The 23,115-nt window shown below is 41.4% G+C and overlaps 1 protein-coding gene across 1 annotated transcript in view; it reads right to left on the minus strand.

The window, feature by feature from the left end:
• Positions 1-23,115, minus strand: part of CNTLN (centlein) — a 353,786-nt gene that overhangs the window by 150,108 nt on the left and 180,563 nt on the right. The window contains exons 13-14 of the mRNA XM_040417242.1: positions 20,423-20,548; positions 10,656-10,756 (exon numbers count right to left, since the gene is read on the minus strand). Coding sequence (XP_040273176.1) covers positions 10,656-10,756; positions 20,423-20,548 — 227 coding nt within the window. The remainder of the gene's footprint in view (positions 1-10,655; positions 10,757-20,422; positions 20,549-23,115) is intronic.

Here is a 23,115-nt window from a genome sequence, read left to right on the forward strand (position 1 = left end):
TCCTGCATTTACAAGAGCCAATAATCATCTAGATCCTGCATTTACAAGAGCCAATAATCATCCAGGTCCTGCATTTACAAGAGCCAATTTGCATCCAGATCCTGCATTTACAGGAGCCAATTTGCATCCAGATCCTGCATTTACAAGAGCCAATAATCATCCAGGTCCTGCATTTACAAGAGCCAATAATCATCCAGATCCTGCATTTACAAGAGCCAATAATCATCTAGATCCTGCATTTACAAGAGCCAATAATCATCCAGGTCCTGCATTTACAAGAGCCAATATGCATCCAGGTCCTGCATTTACAAGAGCCAATATGCATCCAGATCCTGCATTTACAGGAGCCAATTTGCATCCAGATCCTGCATTTACAAGAGCCAATAATCATCCAGATCCAGCATTTACAAGAGCCAATAATCATCCAGATCCTGCATTTACAAGAGCCAATTTGCATCCAGATCCTGCATTTACAAGAGCCAATAATCATCCAGGTCCTGCATTTACAAGAGCCAATAATCATCCAGATCCTGAATTTACAAGAGCCAATAATCATCTAGATCCTGCATTTACAAGAGCCAATAATCATCCAGATCCTGCATTTACAAGAGCCAATAATCATCTAGATGCTGCATTTACAAGAGCCAATAATCATCCAGGTCCTGCATTTACAAGAGCCAATTTGCATCCAGATCCTGCATTTACAGGAGCCAATTTGCATCCAGATCCTGCATTTACAAGAGCCAATAATCATCCAGGTCCTGCATTTACACGAGCCAATAATCATCCAGATCCTGCATTTACAAGAGCCAATAATCATCTAGATCCTGCATTTACAAGAGCCAATAATCATCTAGATCCTGCATTTACAAGAGCCAATAATCATCCAGATCCTGCATTTACAAGAGCCAATAATCATCTAGATCCTGCATTTACAGGAGCCAATAATCATCCAGATCCTGCATTTACAAGAGCCAATAATCATCTAGATCCTGCATTTACAAGAGCCAATAATCATCCAGATCCTGCATTTACAAGAGCCAATAATCATCTTGGGAAGAGTCGTTCCTGACAATATGCCCGTGTAAATGTGGTGCCGCCGATCACCCGATGAATGAGAGAAAAAAAGAGGGTTACAGCAGCATATCCGGTGTGTCTTTTATTGAAGCCTTGAGTGCGTAGAAAAGCAGAGGTGGTGGGAGTAATTATTTATGAGTATTTATGGCTGCTATTTTCATTGTATACATGCTTGATAAAGGCTACTATGTAGCCGAAACGTGGTTTTTCTGCTTTTGTACGCACTCAAGGCTTCAATAAAAGACACACCGGATATACTGCTGTAACCCTCTTTGTTTCTGCTGTTCTGTGGACTGCTGTGGATCTGTGGTCTTGTTGCGGCTGATGCATTCTGGAATTGGTCGATGAGGTCCGTTTGTGCTGCTCTACATTTCTATTTGTACACTGATGAATGAGAGGTGATCCTGTCGTTCATACATGCACCACCGATCGTGGCTTCTGGGCAGCAGATTATGTGGTCTAAACAGCGATCTGCTGCTCGGAAACCATGATTCTGTAAGAGGAAGAGGGATCGCAATAGCAATCCATCGTCCTCATACTGTGAAGGAGATTGCTGCAAATGCAGTGGGCTCCTTCACTGACCGAGCAGCTGACTTTCGGGAAGGAACGCTTCCTTCCAGACAATCAGGTTCAGAATCAGCTCGTATAAATCCACCATTAGTCAGAGCAAAGCTAGAGCACCTCCCAGTTAGCAGCTCTGGAGGCCCAGATGTTACATTAGTATTAATTTGAATGTCAGCATATACTATTATATGTCCTCTGTACCAACAACATATGATCACCTGAAGATATCAGCTGTTTGCCAGAGGGTGCACCTAGCCTTTCTGCTCCCTGAGGCGAAAACTGAGATGCCCCCCATCCCAATTTCTTAACCTAAGAACCTTTGCCACAATGAAAGCACTCATTGCCCATGGCCCTTCCTCTGCCCCTACCTGGTTCTGCCTGAGGCGATCGCCTCACCTGTGTCGATCAGCTGGTCATCAGGCAAGCTGAAATTAAGCGTTCTGCATACTCCAAAGTGTGAGGACGTTTAGACTTCTACAATTGTTAGGAACCAAGGGCCTCCCACTATCTTAGTGTGCCGTGATCTACTATACAGATTCATTTAAAGAGGGGCTGCTTTAGGAACAATATATTGAACAAATTTAGGGAAATTTTTTAATGTCTTTACACCACAAAAGTGGCTTCAAAAAGTTGCCTGGCGGATTTACTATGACTTACGCCTGAAACTGGCGTACGTTATAGCTGAAGTATATGCCAGCCCCTAATTTATTAAGAGGCAGATGCTAAATTTCTAGTAAATCTGGCTGGCCACGTGAAGCCCTGCCCCTTTTCTCACTAGCTTAGAAAAGTGGCGAGAAGCTAAAAAAGCCGCAAATTATGAAGCATATATGGCAACTTTTTTATGCCACAATAGTCGCATAAGACCATTAGTACATGTCCTCCAGACAGTCTTAAACAGCGCCATATTTATCACAGTGGCTGATGCTGGATGACAAATCTATACTTTCTAGTCTATGTTTATGCCGTCTATTTATTAGCTAAGTTTACTTAGGCCCCTTTCACACGGGCGAGTATTCCGCACGGGTGCAATGCGTGATGTGAACGTATTGCACCCGCACTGAATCCGGACCTATTCATTTCTATGGGGCTGTGCACATGAGCTGTGATTTTCACGCATCACTTGTGCGTTGCGTGAAAATCGCAGCATGCTCTATATTGTGCGTTTTTCACGTAATGTAGGCCCCATAGAAGTGAATGGGGCCGCGTGAAAATCGCAAGCATCCGCAAGCAAGTGCGGATGCGGTGCGATTTTCACGCATGATTGCTAGGTGACGATCGGGCTGGGGACCCGATCTGTATTATTTCCCCTTATAACATGGTTATAAGGGAAAATAATAGCATTCTGAATACAGAATGCAAAGTAAAATAGTGATGGAGGGGTTAAAAATAAAAAAAATTAACTCACCGAGTCCACTTGATCGCGTAGTTGCGGATCTGTCTTCTTCTGTAATGTTGAGCTGCCGGCTAAGGACCTGTGGTGATGTCACATCACATGGTCCAATCACATGGTCCCTCACCATGGTGATGAACCATGAAATTGGACCATGTGATGAGCACAGTGACGTCACCACAGGTCTTTTGCCAGGTCCTGAAGATAGAACAGAGACCGGCAGCTATGGAGCAGGTAAGTTAACTTAATTTTTTTATTTTTTAACCCCTCCATCCCTAATTTACTTTGCATTCTGTATTAAGAATGTTATTATTCTCCATTATAACCATGTTATAAGGGAAAATAATAAAATCTACACAACACCTAACCCAAACCTGAACTTCAGTGATGAAGTCCGGGTTTGGGTCTGGGTACCAAACATGGCGATTTTTCTCACGCGCGTGCAAAACGCATTAAAACGCTTTGCACTCGCGCAGAAAAATTGTGCATTTTACTGCAACGTACCCGCATCTTATCGGGCCCTCACACGCCACGCTCGTGTGAAAGAGGCCTTAAAAAAATGCCTCAACATTTTGACACATCTTGGGTTCATGGCCCCTTTTCATGTGAAGCCACAGCTCTGTTTTGCTATTTCACGTCAATTTGTCGAGTGAGATGTAAAAAGGGTAGAAAAGTGTCTAAAACAGGCTAATAAATGTGGTGTAAAGCATGTACATCAGTTTTTAAAGAAAACTGCATCGGAATTCGGCACATTTTGATTGATAAATCTCCCTCAATGTTTTTACCTCTAAATCCAGTGAAGTAAAGTAGGGGATCCTCATTTAAAAGACTAGACCAGTATTAAATAGCACCCCCGACAATCACAGATTTCTTTAATGGAGGATGCATATACACGAGTGGTAAATCTATAAGGAACACTGAAAGTGTGCAGTGATTCAGAAACAACGTCTAGGGAACATATTTATTAATGCTAAAGTAGATTACTAACTGGCGTCCGTCCTATTCCATTAATGGATCTGTAGTTACTGTTACAACATCTATGGATTCCAGCAAAATTCATTTAAACCTATTTTATCATAACATAGAGCACACGTAAGAAAAAAACCATGAAGGCTAAAACAGTGAAATTAAAATCCATATCAGTTTCCTTCAATCTAATGTACAACCACAGTACGGTAATATTTAAAATGACATGAGTTTAGCATCCATGACATAACTAGCACAAAATCAACGTCCTGCTATTAAATATGTCCTAAAGGGTAATGGAATCTAAACTTATATTTTTACTTGATATATGAATTCCAGCATCGTGAAGAATACCGTATATATAAAAGCCAAGCTAAGGCAATGTAACACGTGGATATTGTCAGACGTCAAAGCTGATACAAACCTACATCTTTTGCTAAGATACATGTAAAAACCCTGTTCTTGGTTTTGCTTTAAAGATTAATTTGAACCAAAATTCCCAAATTTTTGCAATCTGTTTCCATTTTCTACAGATTTGCCGTCCTCTGGGGATAAACAGCGACTGTGTTCGTTAGACTGAATTAAAGACTTCTCATGTCTCGGGATCGTGTCAAGGCTAATTAAAAAGTAGGTGTGTAAACTAAATTAAACATTATTCAAAAGTGCCTTGCATCTAACACAGGTAAAACACTAAACACACAGCAGGCTGCAATAGGTACCATTACATTAATATCCTTTGTTTATCTCTAAGGTACTGCATCTCTCAGCCTAGTCCCACAGCTAAACACAGCCGAATACATTTACATCTCACTCAAAGTACGGCGCACAAGTCGATGCTAATTTATTTTAGCTGTTCATTTTCAAGTTTTTTTTTTAAAGTTTACTGTTTGAAAACTTTAATTGAGAAAGTAATTTAAACAACAGGAGGCAAAGAAGGTGTTACAAGGCGTTTGCTTAACCCCTTAAAGGGAATCTGTCACCACAATCTGCAGTAATACATGGGTAGTTCTGCAAATAAGAAGGGCCATTTAGGGGCACAAGATCCCTGGAGCCGTTTGGATGCTATTGCAGCCTCAGGTCTTTAGCAGCTGCGAAGCCTGTCATGGCAAAGTTCCTATCAAGACCTGCCTTTGACAGAGCTTGATAAGAACCTAGTAATTCAGATATAGACGTAAACGTAAAAAAAAAAAAACAACAACCAAAAAAGTTTTTAATATATTACACAGAAACTTATGTTGTTTTTTATTTATTCCCTAGCGGCATTGAACATTAAGGTCAAGCCTGAACAAAACGTTCACAACCAAATAGCCGCCAATATCTATATTATATCCAATACTTTTGGATACATTGAAACATCTGATATATCCACTATTTGAATAGACCTTTATTTTCACTTTTTACATCATACATTGGAGAGTGGTCTCCCCCAAGCACCCCACCTCAAGTACCCTGAGTGTGTCCCATCTGACTACTTGATTCTAATGGATCTTTCTGGCAGTCATACCTTCTTGGTCTACCTGACCATGGCTTAGCATTTACAAAACCCATCATTTACCATGTCTTGATCAGAGTTGGAACAAGACTAAATGGCATTTTCAAATCTTTGGATATTGTGTTTCTATTGTTTTATTTTTTCCTGTAACACAGCAAGGGTTAACAGCCAAACTAAACTCAATATCTATTACCCTGATTCTGCAGTTTACAGTAACACCCCATATGTGGTTGTCGACTGCTATATGGGCGCACGTCAGAGCTTAGAACAGATGGAGCACAATATGGCTTTTGGAGGGCAGATTTCACAGTAATAATTTTCAGGCGCTGTGTCGCATTTGAAGGTACCCTGAGGTACCCCACAGTGGAAACCCCCAAAAAGTGACCCCATTTGGGAAACTACACCCCTAAGGAATTTTTCAAGGGGTGTAGTGAGCACTTTGGCCCAATATGCTTTTCATAGAATTTAGAAACCCTTGGCTGTAAAAAAGAAAAAAATACATATTTTACTGAAAATTTTCACTTTAGGTCCAAGTTTTTCATTGTCACAAGGGGTAACAGGAGAAAGTCACCACAAAACTTGTTGTTACCTATTTTCTCCTGAATACGGCAACACCCCATATGTGGTTGTCGACTGCTGTATGGGCATACGGCAGAGCACAATATGGCTTTTGGAGAGCAGATTTTTCAGGCACTGTCGCATTTGAAGTTACCCTGAGGTACCCCAAAATGCAACACCATTTTGGAAACGACATCCCCTAAAGTATTCATCTAGGGGTGTATTGAGAATTTTATTATTTTACAGTATTCATCTAGGGGTATAATGAGAATTTATGCTCCGTTCCGTGGCCCCGCTAAAAAAATATAACATGTCCTATTCTTGTCCGCGCTTTGCGGACAAGAATAGGCATTTATATTGAAGGCTGTCCGTGCCGTACCGCAAATTGCGGAACGCGCATGAACGCCACCCGTGCTTTGCGGACCGCAAAACACACCACGGTCGTGTGCATGAGGCCTTATACATATGCTCAGCCATTTTATCTGATGCAAACTACAACTATATATATATATATTTATTTATATTTTAAAAAAATTTATTTTCAAACCGCTAACCCCAACACTAGTCCAAACTATATATATATATTTATTATTTTTGTATATTTTTTTGCATATACCGGTATATTTTTGGGGATTTTATATTTTTTTTCAAACCTCTTGCCTAACACTACTCCGAACTATTTCTATCTAACTAACTATGGCTAATTACCAGTAATTTTATGTATATTATTATTGCATATTTTTCTTTTTTTTTTAAATGCCTAAACTATTTCTAGTTAACAGCCAGTACTCCGGTGAACTAACTAAAACTATCTAATTACTAGTAATTTTTATATATATTTTTTTAATTATCAATTTTTTTTTAAAAATATTATATACCGTATTTTTTGCTTTATAAGACACACCCAATGATAAGACACACCCCAGGTTTAAGAGGAGGAAAATAAGGACATCAGATCAGGCCCTTATAAATATCAGTACATCAGATCAGGCCCCCATATCAGGACATCACATCTGACCCCCTTATCAGGACATCACATCAGCCCTTCATGTAAGAACCCCCAGACCTGATATCAGCCCATAGTGAGACCCCCATCAGACCTCAGATCAGCCCACATAGTGAGACCCCCATCAGACCTTATATCAGCCCATAGTGAGACGACCCATCAGACCTCAGATCAGATTTAAATAAAAACCATCTTTTACCTATCCTGCGCTGCGGCTCCTCTCCACCTCCGGCAGAAGTCGCGCTCCCTGTCTTCCCGACCTGCACTGCTCTGTCACCTGACCGTCACCTGACGCAGTCAGGACAGTGCAGCGCCGGCCCTAGGAATGAAGACCGGGAGGGTGAGTACAAGCGCTTGCAGCGCTTCACTCCCTACTCCCGGCACCTAAAGCATACTAGTGAGCGCTGCCACTTGGAGGAAGGGGAGGGGGGGGGGGGGGTGTATCTTATAAAGCGAAAAATACAGGTAATTTATTCTTTTTTTTTTTTTTTTTTTTTACAAACGCCTAACTCTAACACTAACCTCAACTATTTCAAGCTACCTATTGATCTGTATACTACACTATTTTATAAAAAAAAAACCACTGAAGTTCTGTGGGGAGGAAGGGTGGTTGGAGGATGGGGTGTCAGGGGAACAGTGTTTGGGGGTGTTTATTCACTCAGGGGCACTCTGACAGGAGACCAGGGCAACGCAGCTCCGATCTCCTGAAGTGTAACTGTCACAGTGAGGAGATCAGGGCTGCACTGTGTGATCTTTCCCTGCCAGAAAGCAGGAAGAGCTGCGATTGGTCACTCAGATCTAAGTGACCAATCATAGCGATTGGGAAATAGGGACCGCTGTTATTGGCGCCCAGACAGCTCTGCTGTCCGTGACAACCGTTAAGATGCTGGTGTCACCGCAAGTATACTTGCTGTGACACTTTCATTTCATGACGTACTGTGCACGTCATGATGCAGTAACTAACACCACATCATGACATACATAGTACGTCATTCGTCACTAAGGGGTTAAATGCATTTTTCGTTTTCAAGGGCTAAGACACTCAGTGACTTCTTATACACAGACATTTACAACAATCACATAAAGCATCTGTGGATACATACACTGCATATCTACCGTATTATCAGATCACGCCAAACATGTTAACATTTGACAGGGAAATCTGCAATTTCACTTATTATTAGGTTTACTAAAGGATCCACACAACTCTGTGATGTTAAATAGCTTCCTCTGACCAGTACTAGTAAACCAGCGGTTCTCAACCTAGGGGTCGCGACCCCTTTGGGGGTCGATCGGCCCTTTCCGGGGGGTCGCCTGAGGCTTCCTATTGTGGGTCGCCCGCACAACGGCAGCGGCCCCTTATCCTCGCGCACAGGAAGTGATGTCCTATCACTGCCTGTGCTTGAAGGAGCCTGACGTCTGGACGGGTAAGTCGGGCCGCCTGTCTGCTGAGGTCCGAGTTTTTTCGTTAATGACACCGACGCTGAGCACCACTGCCACCAATGATTTAATTGAGCCTGGCTGAGCCTGGCTAATTTTATTTTAATTATTTGGCTGAGCAAGGCTTAATTTATTTGGGGGGACATGAAGCACCGCTGATTTATTTATTTGGGGGACCCTGAGCACTTCTGATTTATTTATTTGGGGGACCCTGAGCACTTCTGATTTATTTATTTGGGGGACCCTGAGCACCATTCATTTACTTATTTGTGGGAAACCTGATGCACCACAGATTTATTTATTTGGGGGTACCCTGAGCACCATTGATTTATTTATTTGGGGGAGACCTGAAGCCCCGCTGATTTATTTATTTGAGGGGTACCCTGAGCACCACAGATTTTTTTTTTTTTTGGGGGGGGGGTACTGTGAGCACCACTGAGTTATTTATTTGAGGGGTACTGTGCGCACCACTGATTTATTTTTTTAGGGGGTATTTGTTGTGGTTATGAATGAATACTTGTGTATTTGAATTAACATTTGGTGTATTGGTGTCTGTGCGTGTTTTTGGTGGGTCATCATAACAGTAGCAAAATTAGTTATGACGTAGCAAGGAAAAAAATGTAATGGTTGGGTGTCACCACAACATGAGGAACTGTATTAAGGGGTCACGGCTTTAGAAAGGTTGAGAACCACTGTAGTAAACTAATAAATAGTGTTTTGGAGGATCACTTCTAGTTTCTAAAAGTGTTACACATCTTTCAAATATAAGCACAAAGTTATTACTGGTTTAAATGCTTTTTATGGCAGAATGTTCTTACATGGCTAAATGCACATATAGAAAAGAATATCTACCTTTGAAGTGTAGGTATACAGGCTGATATATTAGAGAATTTCACTAGTAGACTTTCTACATGAGGGTCTAATGCAAACCTGAAGAAAGGAGCCACAGGAAGTTCCTCATAGAGATGAACCAAGTTTAAAAAAAATCTGATTTGGCTCCTTCGCCAAATTTTGTCGAGAAATTCGATTCGAATCGCATTCCATTGCATGGAGCGGGCGTCACTTAACCCTTCAGATGCCATGTTCAATGCTAATCACAGCATCTGATAGTCAAATTCAGTCTATCAGGGGGTTAAATCAGGGGTTAAAACTAAATATATATATATATACATTCACCTAATTCATTTGATCGCAGAGAGGCCATCGCAGTCATCTTGATTGAAGCAAATGCATCAATTGGGGGGCCTGCTCAGTATGATGATGTCACATGTCAGCGTGCACACGAATTTTGTGTTTTCTTCAATCAAGATGGGGGAGACGGCCTCTTCGCACTCAATCGGATCAGGTGAGTATGTTTTTTTTTTTTTGTTTTTTTTTTCTTACCACCAATTCAGGAAAAATTGATTCGTTACCACAAAGCACCAGGAAATTCAGATTCTCGGCGAATTAAATTTTTACTGAAATTCGGATCCAATTCCACTTCGTTAACTTTTATTCACTCAATACTAGTTGCTCATGAAAGCCATTAGCAATGTAAAGTTGGCCTAGAAGTCGATAGTATGGTAATAGCCTGCAATTTTTTTTTTCTATGGCTGTTCCCTAATTATGCTTTGTTCTAGTAGCATGACAAACTCTGCTAGAGCTATGTTCACATGTCATACTATTGTATTTACCGTATCTGGCACACCACATGCTGCTGGATCCCCACTGTCTATATCGGGATCCAACGGTGATCCAGTGGACTTCCAATATAAACGCTGCGGCATGGAGCAGAATTTGCCTGTCAGAAAGCAGTCATTGATGTTGGAAACCCGCAGGATCCCGGTCAGATCCCATTATAGTCAATGGGGATCAGGTGGTGCCCAACTATGCCAGATACAGTAACTCTAGTAGTCTGTTCCTCTACCAGAACTGACTATGGGATTTACCTGCCAGAGATGTGAACGTAGCTTTGTGCAAGTATTCTAATTAGTTACAGACCCTTTAAACTTTTACCACTTTATCAAATGCTGTAACTCACCCAACAGATTTGCTTTGAGGGCTACTCCTACCTCTAAATAAGACTGCAAGCTGTTGTGGGCTACTTTCTGGCATGAAATGCGAGGAATCTCCGGACTACAAGAGCAATGAGGTTGTTCAGTGTACAAACATAAAAACGGTACCTTCTCGTTCTTGCTGAAGACAAACATTCAATTCTTGTATTGTGGCTTTGTCTACTGAAGTCTGCACTTTAAGCTGATCTATTTCTTCTTCCAAATTCAATCTGTAAGAGGTTCACATAATGGTCATTAAATCACTGCAAAGTGGCAATAAAATTTTAAGCGCAGAACATGTAGAATATGAAACCGTTATGTTCTTTACTTAGTGCAAGATATACTGCAGATTATTTCACGTGATAAAAGACATTTTTTCCCCCTTCAAATCTTTAAGATAAAAAGGTTATCTATACCATAGAATTCAAAAGTTTTCATTAAATTGAACATTTTGACAAGCAGGATAAGTTTCTAAGGAAATAATGGCTCCATAACAGTCCCTCACTCATCTTTTATAAGGCCATAACATGGAATTGTTTGTTACTTACAAATGACACAAAGATTTCCCTGCCACTATTGTGCTTAGTTATCGTTATTTGGTTTCTGTATGGCTCCTCTGACATACTATGCCATACTGCGGGAGCTTTATCAGCCTGGATGGGTCCACTGTCCATAGGAGCCCAGCCGACTAAACATGTGCTCTTCTAGAAACTGATGACTTGGTGCTGGGATGGAAGTGGCCACGGAGCTGAAACGTTGGACGGCACAGTGGTTCAGTGGTTCCCAACATTGCCTTGCAGAATAGCGGTCATGATATACTTCCAACCAAGGATAACACATGTACGTTCTCCACATGTTTTGCATGGGTTCTCTCTGGGAATTCCACAGTCTCTCCCCCCCCCACCCAAAAAGAAAAGGAAAATACAAGAACTTGTGTGAGACAGGAAAATTAGACTTCAATTAGCATTTACATCAGGGATGGTAATAATCTCTGTACAACACTGCAGAACATGTTGGTGCTATAAAAGCAACAGAAAATAATATGTCAACTGAATCTCAGCAGCCGCATAACAACAAGGAGCACACTGTTATCAATAGGTCTGCAAAAGGCTGAACGAAAGGATGAAGTATTTTTTATAATGGCTACAAATAACTTTTTCATGATTTATAAAGCCTTTTTAGATTGAACCAATTTGAAGCAGAATTGCTACAGAGGAGCAAAAGGCTGGGCTCACATCTAGCTGTAGTGATGTAGCAGGTGTTACTTCTTCCAGTTTTGGATGGGGGGGGGGGGGGGGGGGGAATCTACCATGTCCTGCACTCCAAAATTCTAGCTTCAAAAAGTCACAAAATAGGACTTAGGCTACCTTTACACTCGCGTTTTGGCTTTCCGTTAGTGAAATCCGTTCACACCCAGCAGTACATTTACTAAAAACTGCTGGCAATTTATTTGAAAACTTCTAGCAGGAATAATACAGGAATGGCACAACATAGCGTCATAAGAATAGATGCTCCAGAATTGTTAGTACACGGGGAACGCAATGTCTGGAAAAGTAACAGGTGCTCTTTAACAAACAACGTGCAATTGAGAAATGTGGTGCAAAGTAAACCAAAGCAGTATGTCAACTAAATTCAATTGTTACCTTCATGATAAATTCCCGTCTATGTGTGCAGCTTTTGTACTTTTTGTATATAAGTGCAGGTAAACCTACTATGTTAAAGGGGTATTCCCATCTTAGACAATGGGGGCATATCGCAAGGATATGCCCCCATTGTCTTATAGGTGCGGGTCCTACCTCTGGGACCCGCACCTACAAGGAGAACGGAGCGGAGAAACTTGAGGAGGGCGCACTGCGCATGCGCCCTCCATTCATTTCTATGGAGCCGCCGAAAATAGCAGAGCGCTGGCTGGGCTATTTCCGTCGGCCCCATAGAAATGAATGGGAGCGGTGGCCGCGCATACGCGGTGCGCTCCCATTCACTTCAATGGGAGAGGCGGGGAGCTGCGCCTGGTGGTGGACGGACCCTGGGAAACCCGGGGTCCTCCAGCCACAACTCTTCCTGGCTCCGTTCTACTTGTAGGTGCGGGTCCCAGAGGTAGGATCCGCACCTATCAGACAATGGGGGCATATCCTAGTGATATGCCCCATTGTCTAAGATGGGATAACCCCTTTAAGAACAAAAAAAAGTGTGTATATATAGGAGACGCCCATACATATAATTTCTTATGCATGACACGTACATAGAGGTCTTATATTCTATTCAACTTCATCTTCATGAAACCCTAAAGTGACTGACGTTAACAGTATGGTTTCAAGAATTATGCAAAGTCAAAATATTCACCACGGACTTTAGCAACAGAGATTTATTACTTCTAATACCTATTAGCAGTCTAGATGAATTGGAAATGGGCATATAAAACCGTATTACACTTCATTAAATTCAAAGTCTGAAATCATGTCTGTAGTGGTCACACTCGGCAGGGCACCGTTTTTCAAGTTGAGCAATGATTTTTCTTATTGATAGTGGATTAATGTGTATTTTGATTCCAGGCTGCAATAGATCTTGCTGCAGAAGGAGAGGACAAAACCTAAAACCAAACCTTGCAACATCATACACATAAGTTTTTGTATGATCAATAGGAAAACAGCCTGCTGACAAATAATGCCATACCGAGACCGGAACAGAATCTGACACTGGCTATATAATACCAGCTGCTTCGGACTTTATGTGCAATGTTAAATAACTAAGGAAGTAATTAGGTCAAATAATGAGGAAACCTCAGTGAGATAAAGATCTACTATAGTACAACAGGTAGGTATTTAAGATCCACTGTGAAAAAATGTCTTAAGAAGCACTTACGAGGTGTTTAACATTTTAGCCTTTAAAAAGATTTGCTTCAAAAGTGACCAGTTTTACATGAGGATTTTTTCCGTACACAATATGCATATATGAGACACTTCAAGCCTGAAAACCAAAGCAATTAGACATTTGTAGAAAAATTATGATTTAGCACAGAGAACAGATTTCGTAGCAGCAGAAGAGAATAGGATAGGATGGTCATTATGTCAAAATCAGAGACCCCCCAGGTGAGTATGGTAAGAATTACTGAAGCTTTAGTCCAGAGATTCAATACACTGTAACAACCTTTGATTTTGAGAGTGTTGACTGAAGCTTTCTCATTTTCCAACTCAGGGTATGGCCACACAAGGCAGAAATTCTGCTGCCGAGTTTGCTACCTTTTTCATCCTATATACTGTAAAGGGTGAATTCATACTTGGCAGATTTGTTTCAAAAATGTCTGCAGTTCTCCCATTGCAGAAGTCAACATCCTTAATATATGGTTTGAGAGAGCACACCAGATGACCTTCAAGAAAAATCGATACTTTTATTCCTTTTTCAACATCAGTGGTACATATTATAGCAACGTTTTAGGCCCACATTTGGTGCCCTTCATCAGGCTGTATAGGACATATGTCGGATTTCATGGCATGCACGATCATCTGGTGTGCTGTCTCAAACCAAATATTGAGTATTTATATAGATCTCTGGGGTTGAAGAGATCAACCTGGGACGTGCACCCAGGTAAGCCCTCTGGATGAGTGCTGTAGTCGTACCTCTGTCTACAAGAAGTCAACATCCCTGGACCAAAACAGACCTCCATTCAGATAAATGGAAGTGAATTTCTGCAACACATCTGCCTATTTAAGTGAATAGGACAGAGCCGTCCCATTGAAGTGAACTGGACGGAGCAGTTTTAATTACTTCTGGTTGTCACTGGAATGTCGGCGGCAAACAGTGAAGAGAAGGCAGCGCTCGTATGAACGCTGCTTTCTCTTCAAACAGCTTATCATCAGGGGTGCCAGCAGTCTGCCCGCTGCCAATCTGATATTGCTGACCTATCCTTAGGTCATCAATATTTCAAAAGAGGACAAACAACCCCTTTAAGGCTGGCCATACACATTTGCTAGCTGTGTGGCATAGGAATTCCCTGTGAAGGGCAAGCTCAGAGACATGCAGAGATTTTGCAATCTACATCTTCAATGTACATCTGTGTATATAGATCACTGGTAACGGTTATCTAATGGGTCATCTGTATATGTGGACAGCAGGAAACACATAGAATATGACTTATCTGCTAACACCTGTGCCCCACCTTAAAAAATAAATAAGACAAAAGTGTTAATAAGTAAGACTTACAAAAGTACATTTTATCAGCTCCAATTTTAAATAATGTTGTTGGGGCCTGAAAACAAAAAGGGGAAGACTAGGACAATGCAGCATTCAAAAAGGTGAATTTTTGCTCTGGACATCAAGGCCCAAAACAACTCTGATCATGAAGGAGTTAAGTAGGTACAAATGCTAAAACTAAAATGGAGGACTCTGTTCTTGGGGACTATAGCAATGTGAGGAATTGAAGCTTTGTATGGTTGGTACAGTCTTAGGGTACTTTCACACTAGCATTTTCTTTTCCGGCACAATTCCATCAAAAGGGCTCAATACCGGAAAAGAACTGATCAGTTTTATCCCCATGCATTCTGAATGGAGAGTAATCCGTTCAGGATGCATCAGGATTACTTCAGTTCAGTCATTTTGACTGATCAGGCAAAAGATAAAACCGCAGCATGCTACCGTTTTATCTCCGGCCAAAAAAACTGAAGACTTGCCTGAATGCCGGATCCGGCATTTTTTCCCATAGGAATGTATTAGTGCCAGATCCGGCATTCAATAATACCGGAATGCCGGTTCCGTCCTTCCGGTCTGCGCATGCGCAGACCGAAAAAAAAGGTGATAAAAATAAATACCGGATCCGTTTTTCCGGATGACACCAGAAAGATGGATCCAGCATTTCAATGCATTTTTCTGACTGATCAGGCATTTTTAAGACTGATCAGGATACTGATCAGTCTTACTAATGCCATCAGTTGGCATACATTTTGCAGGATCCGGCAGGCAGTTCCGGCGACGAAACTGCTTGTCGGATGACTCTGCCGCAAGTGTGAAAGTAGCCTTGTGTGGGAGCATGAAAGGATTGTAGCCTCATTTGTTTCTGTCCCCTATATACAGTTCAAAGATATCGGCCCCATATAAAATATCATAGTTAAAATAGGAAATAAATTTAATGTATAATGTGCAGAATTCACAGTTCTGCTGATGAAATCTCGTAGCATGCTTTGGTAATCTGAATTCTGGGAAGCAGTCTTTACTTACATCAGACACTGTATAGTAAGTAAAGTGAAGAAGGAAATACAAAGTGTCCAACTACACCTTAGCTGTTAGGGATGTGTCTGATGTCACCTGAAAACCTGCAGAGCATTGAATGCCAGGCTTCCATACAGTTCTATATGCCTGGTCCCTCATCCTTCCCATCACTGCTACTAGTAAATGAGCATCACAGGGGTGATGATGCAAAGCACAGAGGTTGGTGTTACACTGACCAGCTAAAGACAAGTAGATGGAGCGCAAGATTAAATTTAGTCTTGGCAGTCAATTCCTATATTCCAACAATTCCCATTATAATCCTCAACAGCTTTTACTTTCGCTTCCCCAAAGGGATTAGCAAAGGGACAACACATCCGAGACACAGGAAGGTGCAGGTCTACCAGAATAAAGGAATACCATCAAGCAACAATCCTTATGTGCGGCATAGATTGGTTTAGATCAGCACCCACTATAAAATGGGCGAGATCTTGTTTTTTGTGTGATGTATTTTTTTTTTAAGGCATCTTTTAATTTAAGATATCAGATTTTGGGAAACCTGAAAAAGATTAGTTTGGGTGAAATAAAAAAAAAACGTTTTGGATTTGTTTAAATTGCTTTGTGCCATCATATTCCTTTTTCATATTTCCATGTACAGAGCTGTGTGAGAGCTTGTTTTTTTTGTGTGGTGAATATGTACCATTTCGCGGTACATACGACTTTTTGGGTTACTTTTTATTCAATTAATTCCCCAAGACAAAAAGACCCTAAAACTACAGTACTTATTAATAATCTTTAAAACTTAATGCCCAAACTATGGTCAGGATACAATGCCAGTCAGTCATATACAGATACAAAATAGATGACGAGGTGTAGTGAGGAACGAGTACGGAGTCACCAGGGAGGGAAGGAACTTACCCTAAGTGTCACCCTATCGTGCCCCTCAGCCCAGAGACGAATCCTGATGGTGGAGACTCTCTGTCCTTGTGCCTCAACTGTTATGCCCTCGATAGCCCTAACAATAAAGAGAAAAAGACCTCCCAGTGACCCCTTGTGCCTTTTCTAGCTTGATTTTTGTGTGATGTATTTTTTTAAGGCATCTTTTAATTTACGATATCATATTTTGGGAAACCTGAAAAAGATTAGTTTGGGCGAAATAAAAAAAAAAAAACATTTTTGATTTGTTTAAATTGCTTTGTGCCGTCATATTCCTTTTTCATATTTCCATCTCCAGAACTGTGTGAGAGCTTGTTTTTTTGTGTGGTGCATATGGACCATTTTGGGGTACATACAACTTTTTGGGTTACTTTTTATTCAATTTGTTAGAGGGGAAGAGGCAAGGGGATAAAAAAATAAAAATAGTGATTCAGTCATTTTGATTTTTTTTTTATCGTTATGGTATTCACAGTGCATGATAAATACTTGGATATTTTAGCAGTTTGGACATTCAGACACAGAGATACCAATTATGTTCACGTGTTCATTGTTTTATATGTAAAATGGGTGATTTACAGTTTTAGTACGACAGGTTAGGTATTTGTGTCTGGAGTGATCTCCAATCATGGACACTGGCCACGAGTGTCAGCTCTGTATACGTATGGCAGATGTCACAAAGAGTTTAACACAAATTGATAACATATTTAGGGAACCTTTGCAGAGAATTCTAAAGCCTTATGCAGACGTCCGTGAAACACGGTCCGCGAGATACCGGACTGGCATTGCAGGAGCGCACGGCGTGATTGGTTGCTATGACGCCGTGCGCTCCTGCAATGCCAGTCCGGTATCTCACGGACCGTGCTTCACGGACTTCTGCATGAGGCTTTAGTTTAAGGACAAATTTCACTCTTTATATATTACCCAGCTTGGTTCTGTTTATTTCACGAAAAAATAAAATAAATACTGATTTCCAAGTGGACAAACCAGTTATTAATTATTCCTTCTGTCAGATCAATGTAAGCTTACGCATACAATCCGTTCACTGCTTAGGAAACAATCACTGCAATATTCAAACTGACAGCAAAGAATGTCAGAATTAAAAATGTATGTGCCGAAGCATCAGGGCAATGTACATGATAATTAAAATCATAACCATATATCATGCTCTGTATATGAATGTGCAGAAGCCCCTAAAGATAGATGGGACTAGCACAGCACACCATTCTAATACTAAAACAATATGGTATTGCCCTCTTCAAAAAAAATAAAAAGTTTGGAACTTCTGAGTGGGGCTGAAGCTGTGGTATATATAAGATTACAATATTGTAAAACAGTTATGGAAAAAAAAAATAGTACAGCAAAAGAGGAGTTAAGCTCATCTAGGACCTAATTTACCATTTTGGCAGCAACGGAGGAAAATCTTTAAAGGGGATTTTCCAAGAATGATTATTTACTCATGGCCCCTAGCGTGGATCACCTAATGAAAGATTCATACTTGCCTTCTCCCCTTCTGGGTATGGACATGGTCACATGTGCCACTGAAATTAATGACTGTTCCCAAGTGGCATGTCACTGCTGAGCACAGTGCTTGCCTATTTCCTGTTCTCGTCGTAAGCAGTAGAGCCTCCACCAATCTAATAAAAGTTATCACCTATCTGTGGATAGGGAATGACTTGAGATTACTGAAATAACCCTTTTCGATATAAAACTGCATGGTCCAAGAAAAAAAAAAAAAGACCATTTAATACATCTACACAGTATAAATGATAAAGGATATTAAAAACAAATAAACCAACAGATGTTTTCCTTTGATATCCCTTAAAGTAACAAAACGTATTTTTCCTTTTCCAGGATGTGCTTAAAACTGTCCGATTTAAGGAGGATCATGTGAGTGTCATGTTTTCACAAGCATTCGTTTTCTCCCTCAACTTTCCTTTGACTGCAGCTAAGATATCTGTGTGACGGGGATAAGCACTAAGCCCAAAGGACAGGCGGTGCACAGCAAGAAAGAAAGCCAACTCCCTTGTGCTTTTTGCAGGTCACTACCAAGGACCATGTTAGCAGATCCACACCAAACCCTTAACAGGCAGCTCTGCTGGTAGCAGTAATTAGCTTGGACAGATCTGGCTCGGAGAGTAGCAGCGAGGCAACATCATAATGAGCTCAGCTGGGATTAGCAGGACAGGGCAGGGAACCAAGAGAGCCGAGGCATTCTGCATTGCGTATGTATCAGGGAGATCAAACGAGCATGGCTGCCTAGGTTATCCCCTCACCACCTCGTTCCCGAAATGAAGCAAGGCAGTGTGTAAAATACAGACTAATGAAGAGCGACACCTTCAACAGATGAGAGCCACATTAATTAACACAATCCCTGAATAGTGCGGTATTATTTCAGCTAGTGATTTGCCATATGTGTCACTGAACTGAGAAAAACAAGGATTAAAAGGGGGAGAAAGGAGAAAACTTTATTATCAATTGTCAGATTGACCACAATTCAGGAAGTGAACTAAAAATCGACAACAGATAAACCTGTTGAACAAAGTACACGTGTACGCGGAGATGGGATATGGCGGGGAGGAAATACTGTACGTGCAAATGAATTCTGATTCCGCTCAGAACGGTGTTCTGCCAAGTCAGTTATTCTGGAGTAACTATCAGAAAGCTCAACATAAACATGTCCATAGACTTTGTACAAATAGGGGTCAGCATTGTCGGGGAGCGCGCTGCATGGTAGGACTGTGCACATTCTCATCCAGAAGGCTTCACCTATGATGTTATGGTCAAGTTGCAGCTACATCATACACATGGAACATGGCATGGAATGGTGCCCACACCAGACTGCACACAATGGGGTCGATTTACTAATACTGGACGTACGCCAGATTTATCACAGTGTCTGATCTTTGGAGGTGACAGAAGGTTGTCACTTACTTCAGAAATCACACTTCAGCAGACATTTCAAATCTCATTTTGCTCCAGCCTTGGGACACATGCATGCTTCATACAAGACACATGCTGTAGGGAGCCACTGTATGGCAGTATACACTATGTAGTGTCTACAGCTCTGTGGTATATGCCCTTATTTTCCAACAGAGAAAAGGCAACGAAAAACAGAAAAACCCTCACATTTATGTGGTTATTCCACAAGAAACAGCAAATACTACAAGCACAACAACATCTAACAGTCCAAGTTTTCCACAATCTCAATCAAGTATTTTAAAACTAACATTTACTACATAAACTGTTTGACCTCTTAGCAAAAAGCCTGTGTTACGGCCACTACTTTCCTTTTAAGACGAGCACCAGACGTTAACATCTCAACAAGAACGTAAAGGTCTACTTGTTGACGGATCCTCTTATATGTGAGAGGTGTTTATTTGCAGAACTAGTTTTTACATTGTCCACCACTATATTTCATGACACACAGAACAAGACAAAACGACGTAGTCATGGCATCTGAACGGAGAGGCTTAACCACTCTAGGTTAAAAATGCTGCACGAGTCTGCTAAAAGGATGGCCTTGACGCTGACCAGATGGAAACTTTCAAGGCTGCCACTGTGGAGATATGTGACCTAGCAATAACTAGCCAAACTCAAGTGAATAGAGTGTTTGGACACAGAAGAACAAATGGGGCACCTCAGGATGGGAGAGTGCAGAAGAACGTAGGTAGACACAGTTAACGCCTTATGGGACAAATGGCAAACAGCAACGTAGAACTAGCTTGTGCAAATATAAGGCAACATAAAGATGCAGCACCTACTTTTCAACCAGTAGCTTTTTGTTTTCCCTTTTGAAGTGAGCAAGTTCATTCCAAACTGCATCAGAGTCTTCTTGTCTAAGTTGAGAAGGATCTGCTCGTGTAGGCCGATTCTTATGAGACTTCTTCCTATACGGTTCATGGAATTAAAATCCAACACAGATTCAATTAAAAGTTCATATGACCAATAAAATGTAGATATGGAATTCACTCCAATCAATCAATAATATATTTTCAATGGAATGTAATTTTACATTGGAGCTTTAAAGTCAGTGTACAGCGGCACATTATGTAGAGATACAGCAATCACTGACTTAGGCCTCATACAGACAGTCTGCAAGTAACAGATCTGGGAAAATACAGATACCTCCTGTGTATTTTTCTCAATCCCATCAATAGAAAGGGTTATTCTTGTATGAAATATGGACAATAATAAGACATGTTCCACATTTTTCAGAATGGCCACACGCATCCGAATATGGATGTGTGCATGGCCCCTACCAGGATCAATAATAAGGACATGTGCATGAGGCCTCAAAGGGGAGAAAGGTTGTGAGAAAAGCGTCCTCATCATTTTGGCAGTTAGGGGGACCTGAAAATCTTCCACGTGTTAAAGATAGAAATGTGTGTGGAAATGTGTAGACGCTTCAAAATTTTATCCAAGTGACCAAAAAATACAATATAAAGTTCCACTTCTCCTCAAATAACAGTCTCTTTACAGGGAACCTGTCACATTGGAAATTGTGTCCGAGTTGAAGGCCGCATGTTATAGAGCTGAAGATGCTGAGCAGATTGATATAAAGTTTTATAGGAAAATATTCAGAATAAGGCCGAGTTCACACTTCAGTTATTTGGTCAGTTATTTCCATCAGTGATCAAAGACACCGAACAGGAGCAAATCTTTCCATTATACCTCATCTCTGAGGAGGCTTCACTACTGGTTTTGGCCCACAATCACTGACCAAATAAATGAAGTGTGAACTCAGCCTAAGGCCTCATGCACACGACTGTTTTTTTTTTTGCGGTCCGCAAAACGGATTTCCGTTGTTCCGTGATCCGTGACCGTTTTTTCTTCCGTAGGTCTAACTTGATTTTTGGAGGATCCACGGACATGAAAAGTGAAAAAAAAAAAAACTAAGTCAAGTTTGCATTGAAAATGATAGGAAAAACGGACACGGATCACGGACACGGATGACTATCTTGTGTGCATCCGTGATTTTTCACGGACCCATTGACTTGAATGGGTTCGTGAACCGTTGTCCGTGAAAAAAATAGGACAGGTCATATTTTTTTCACGGACTGGAAAAACGGATCATGGACGCAGAAGCCAAACGGTGCATTTTCCGATTTTTCCACGGACCCATTGAAAGTCAATGGGTCCGCGAAAAAAAAAACGGAAAACGGAACAATGGCCGCGGATGCACACAACGGTCGTGTGCATGAGGCCTAACTGGAATTTCATTCATTTAGATTCTTCCTGCTCACTCTGAGCTTTGAAGTCCAGGAGGCGATCCTATTAGTGACTGATAGGACCTTCCCTCTACAGAGATAGCTGTCAGTCACTGATAGGACCTTCCCTCTATGACTGTGTATACAGAGATGGCTGTCAGTCACTGATAGGACCTTCCCTCTATGACTGTGTATACAGAGATGGCTGTCAGTCACTGATAGGACCTTCCCTCTATGACTGTGTATACAGAGAGAGCGGTCAGTCACTGATAGGACCTTACCTCTACAGAGATAGCTATCAGTGACTGACAGCTATCTCTGTATACACAGTCATAGAGGGAAGGTCCTATCAGTGACTGACCGCTATCTCTGTATACACAATCATAGAGGGAAGGTCCTATCAGTGACTGACAGCTCTCTCTGTATACACAGTCATAGAGGGAAGTTCCTATCAGTGACTGACAGCTATCTCTGTATACACAGTCAGAGAGGGAAGGTCCTATCAGTGACTGACAGCCATCTCTGTATACACAGTCATAGAGGGAAGGTCCTATCAGTGACTGACAGCTATCTCTGTATACACAGTCATAGAGGGAAGGTCCTATCAGTGACTGACAGCCATCTCTGTATACACAGTCATAGAGGAAAGGCCCTATCAGTGACTGACAGCTATCTCTGTATACACAGTCATAGAGGGAAGGTCCTATCAGTGATTGACAGCTATCTCTGTATACACAGCCATAGAGGGAAGGTCCTATCAGTGGCTGACAGCTATCTCTGTATACACAGTCATAGAGGGAAGGTCCTATCAGTGACTGACAGCAATCTCTGTATACACAGTCATAGAGGGAAGGTCCTATCAGTGACTGACAGCCATCTCTGTATACACAGTCATAGAGGGAAGGTCCTATCAGTGACTGACAGCTATCTCTGTATACACAGTCATAGAGGGAAGGTCCTATCAGTGACTGACAGCTATCTCTGTATACACAGTCATAGAGGGAAGGTCCTATCAGTGACTGACAGCCATCTCTGTATACACAGTCATAGAGGGAAGGTCCTATCAGTGACTGACAGCCATCTCTGTATACACAATCATAGAGGGAAGGTCCTATCAGTGACTGACAGCTATCTCTGTATACACAGTCATAGAGGGAAGGTCCTATCAGTGACTGACAGCCATCTCTGTATACACAGTCATAGAGGGAAGGTCCTATCAGTGACTGACAGCTATCTCTGTATACACA

This window comes from Bufo bufo, chromosome 2, assembly GCF_905171765.1.
Source record: "Bufo bufo chromosome 2, aBufBuf1.1, whole genome shotgun sequence".
NCBI classification, from domain to species: Eukaryota; Metazoa; Chordata; class Amphibia; order Anura; family Bufonidae; genus Bufo; species Bufo bufo.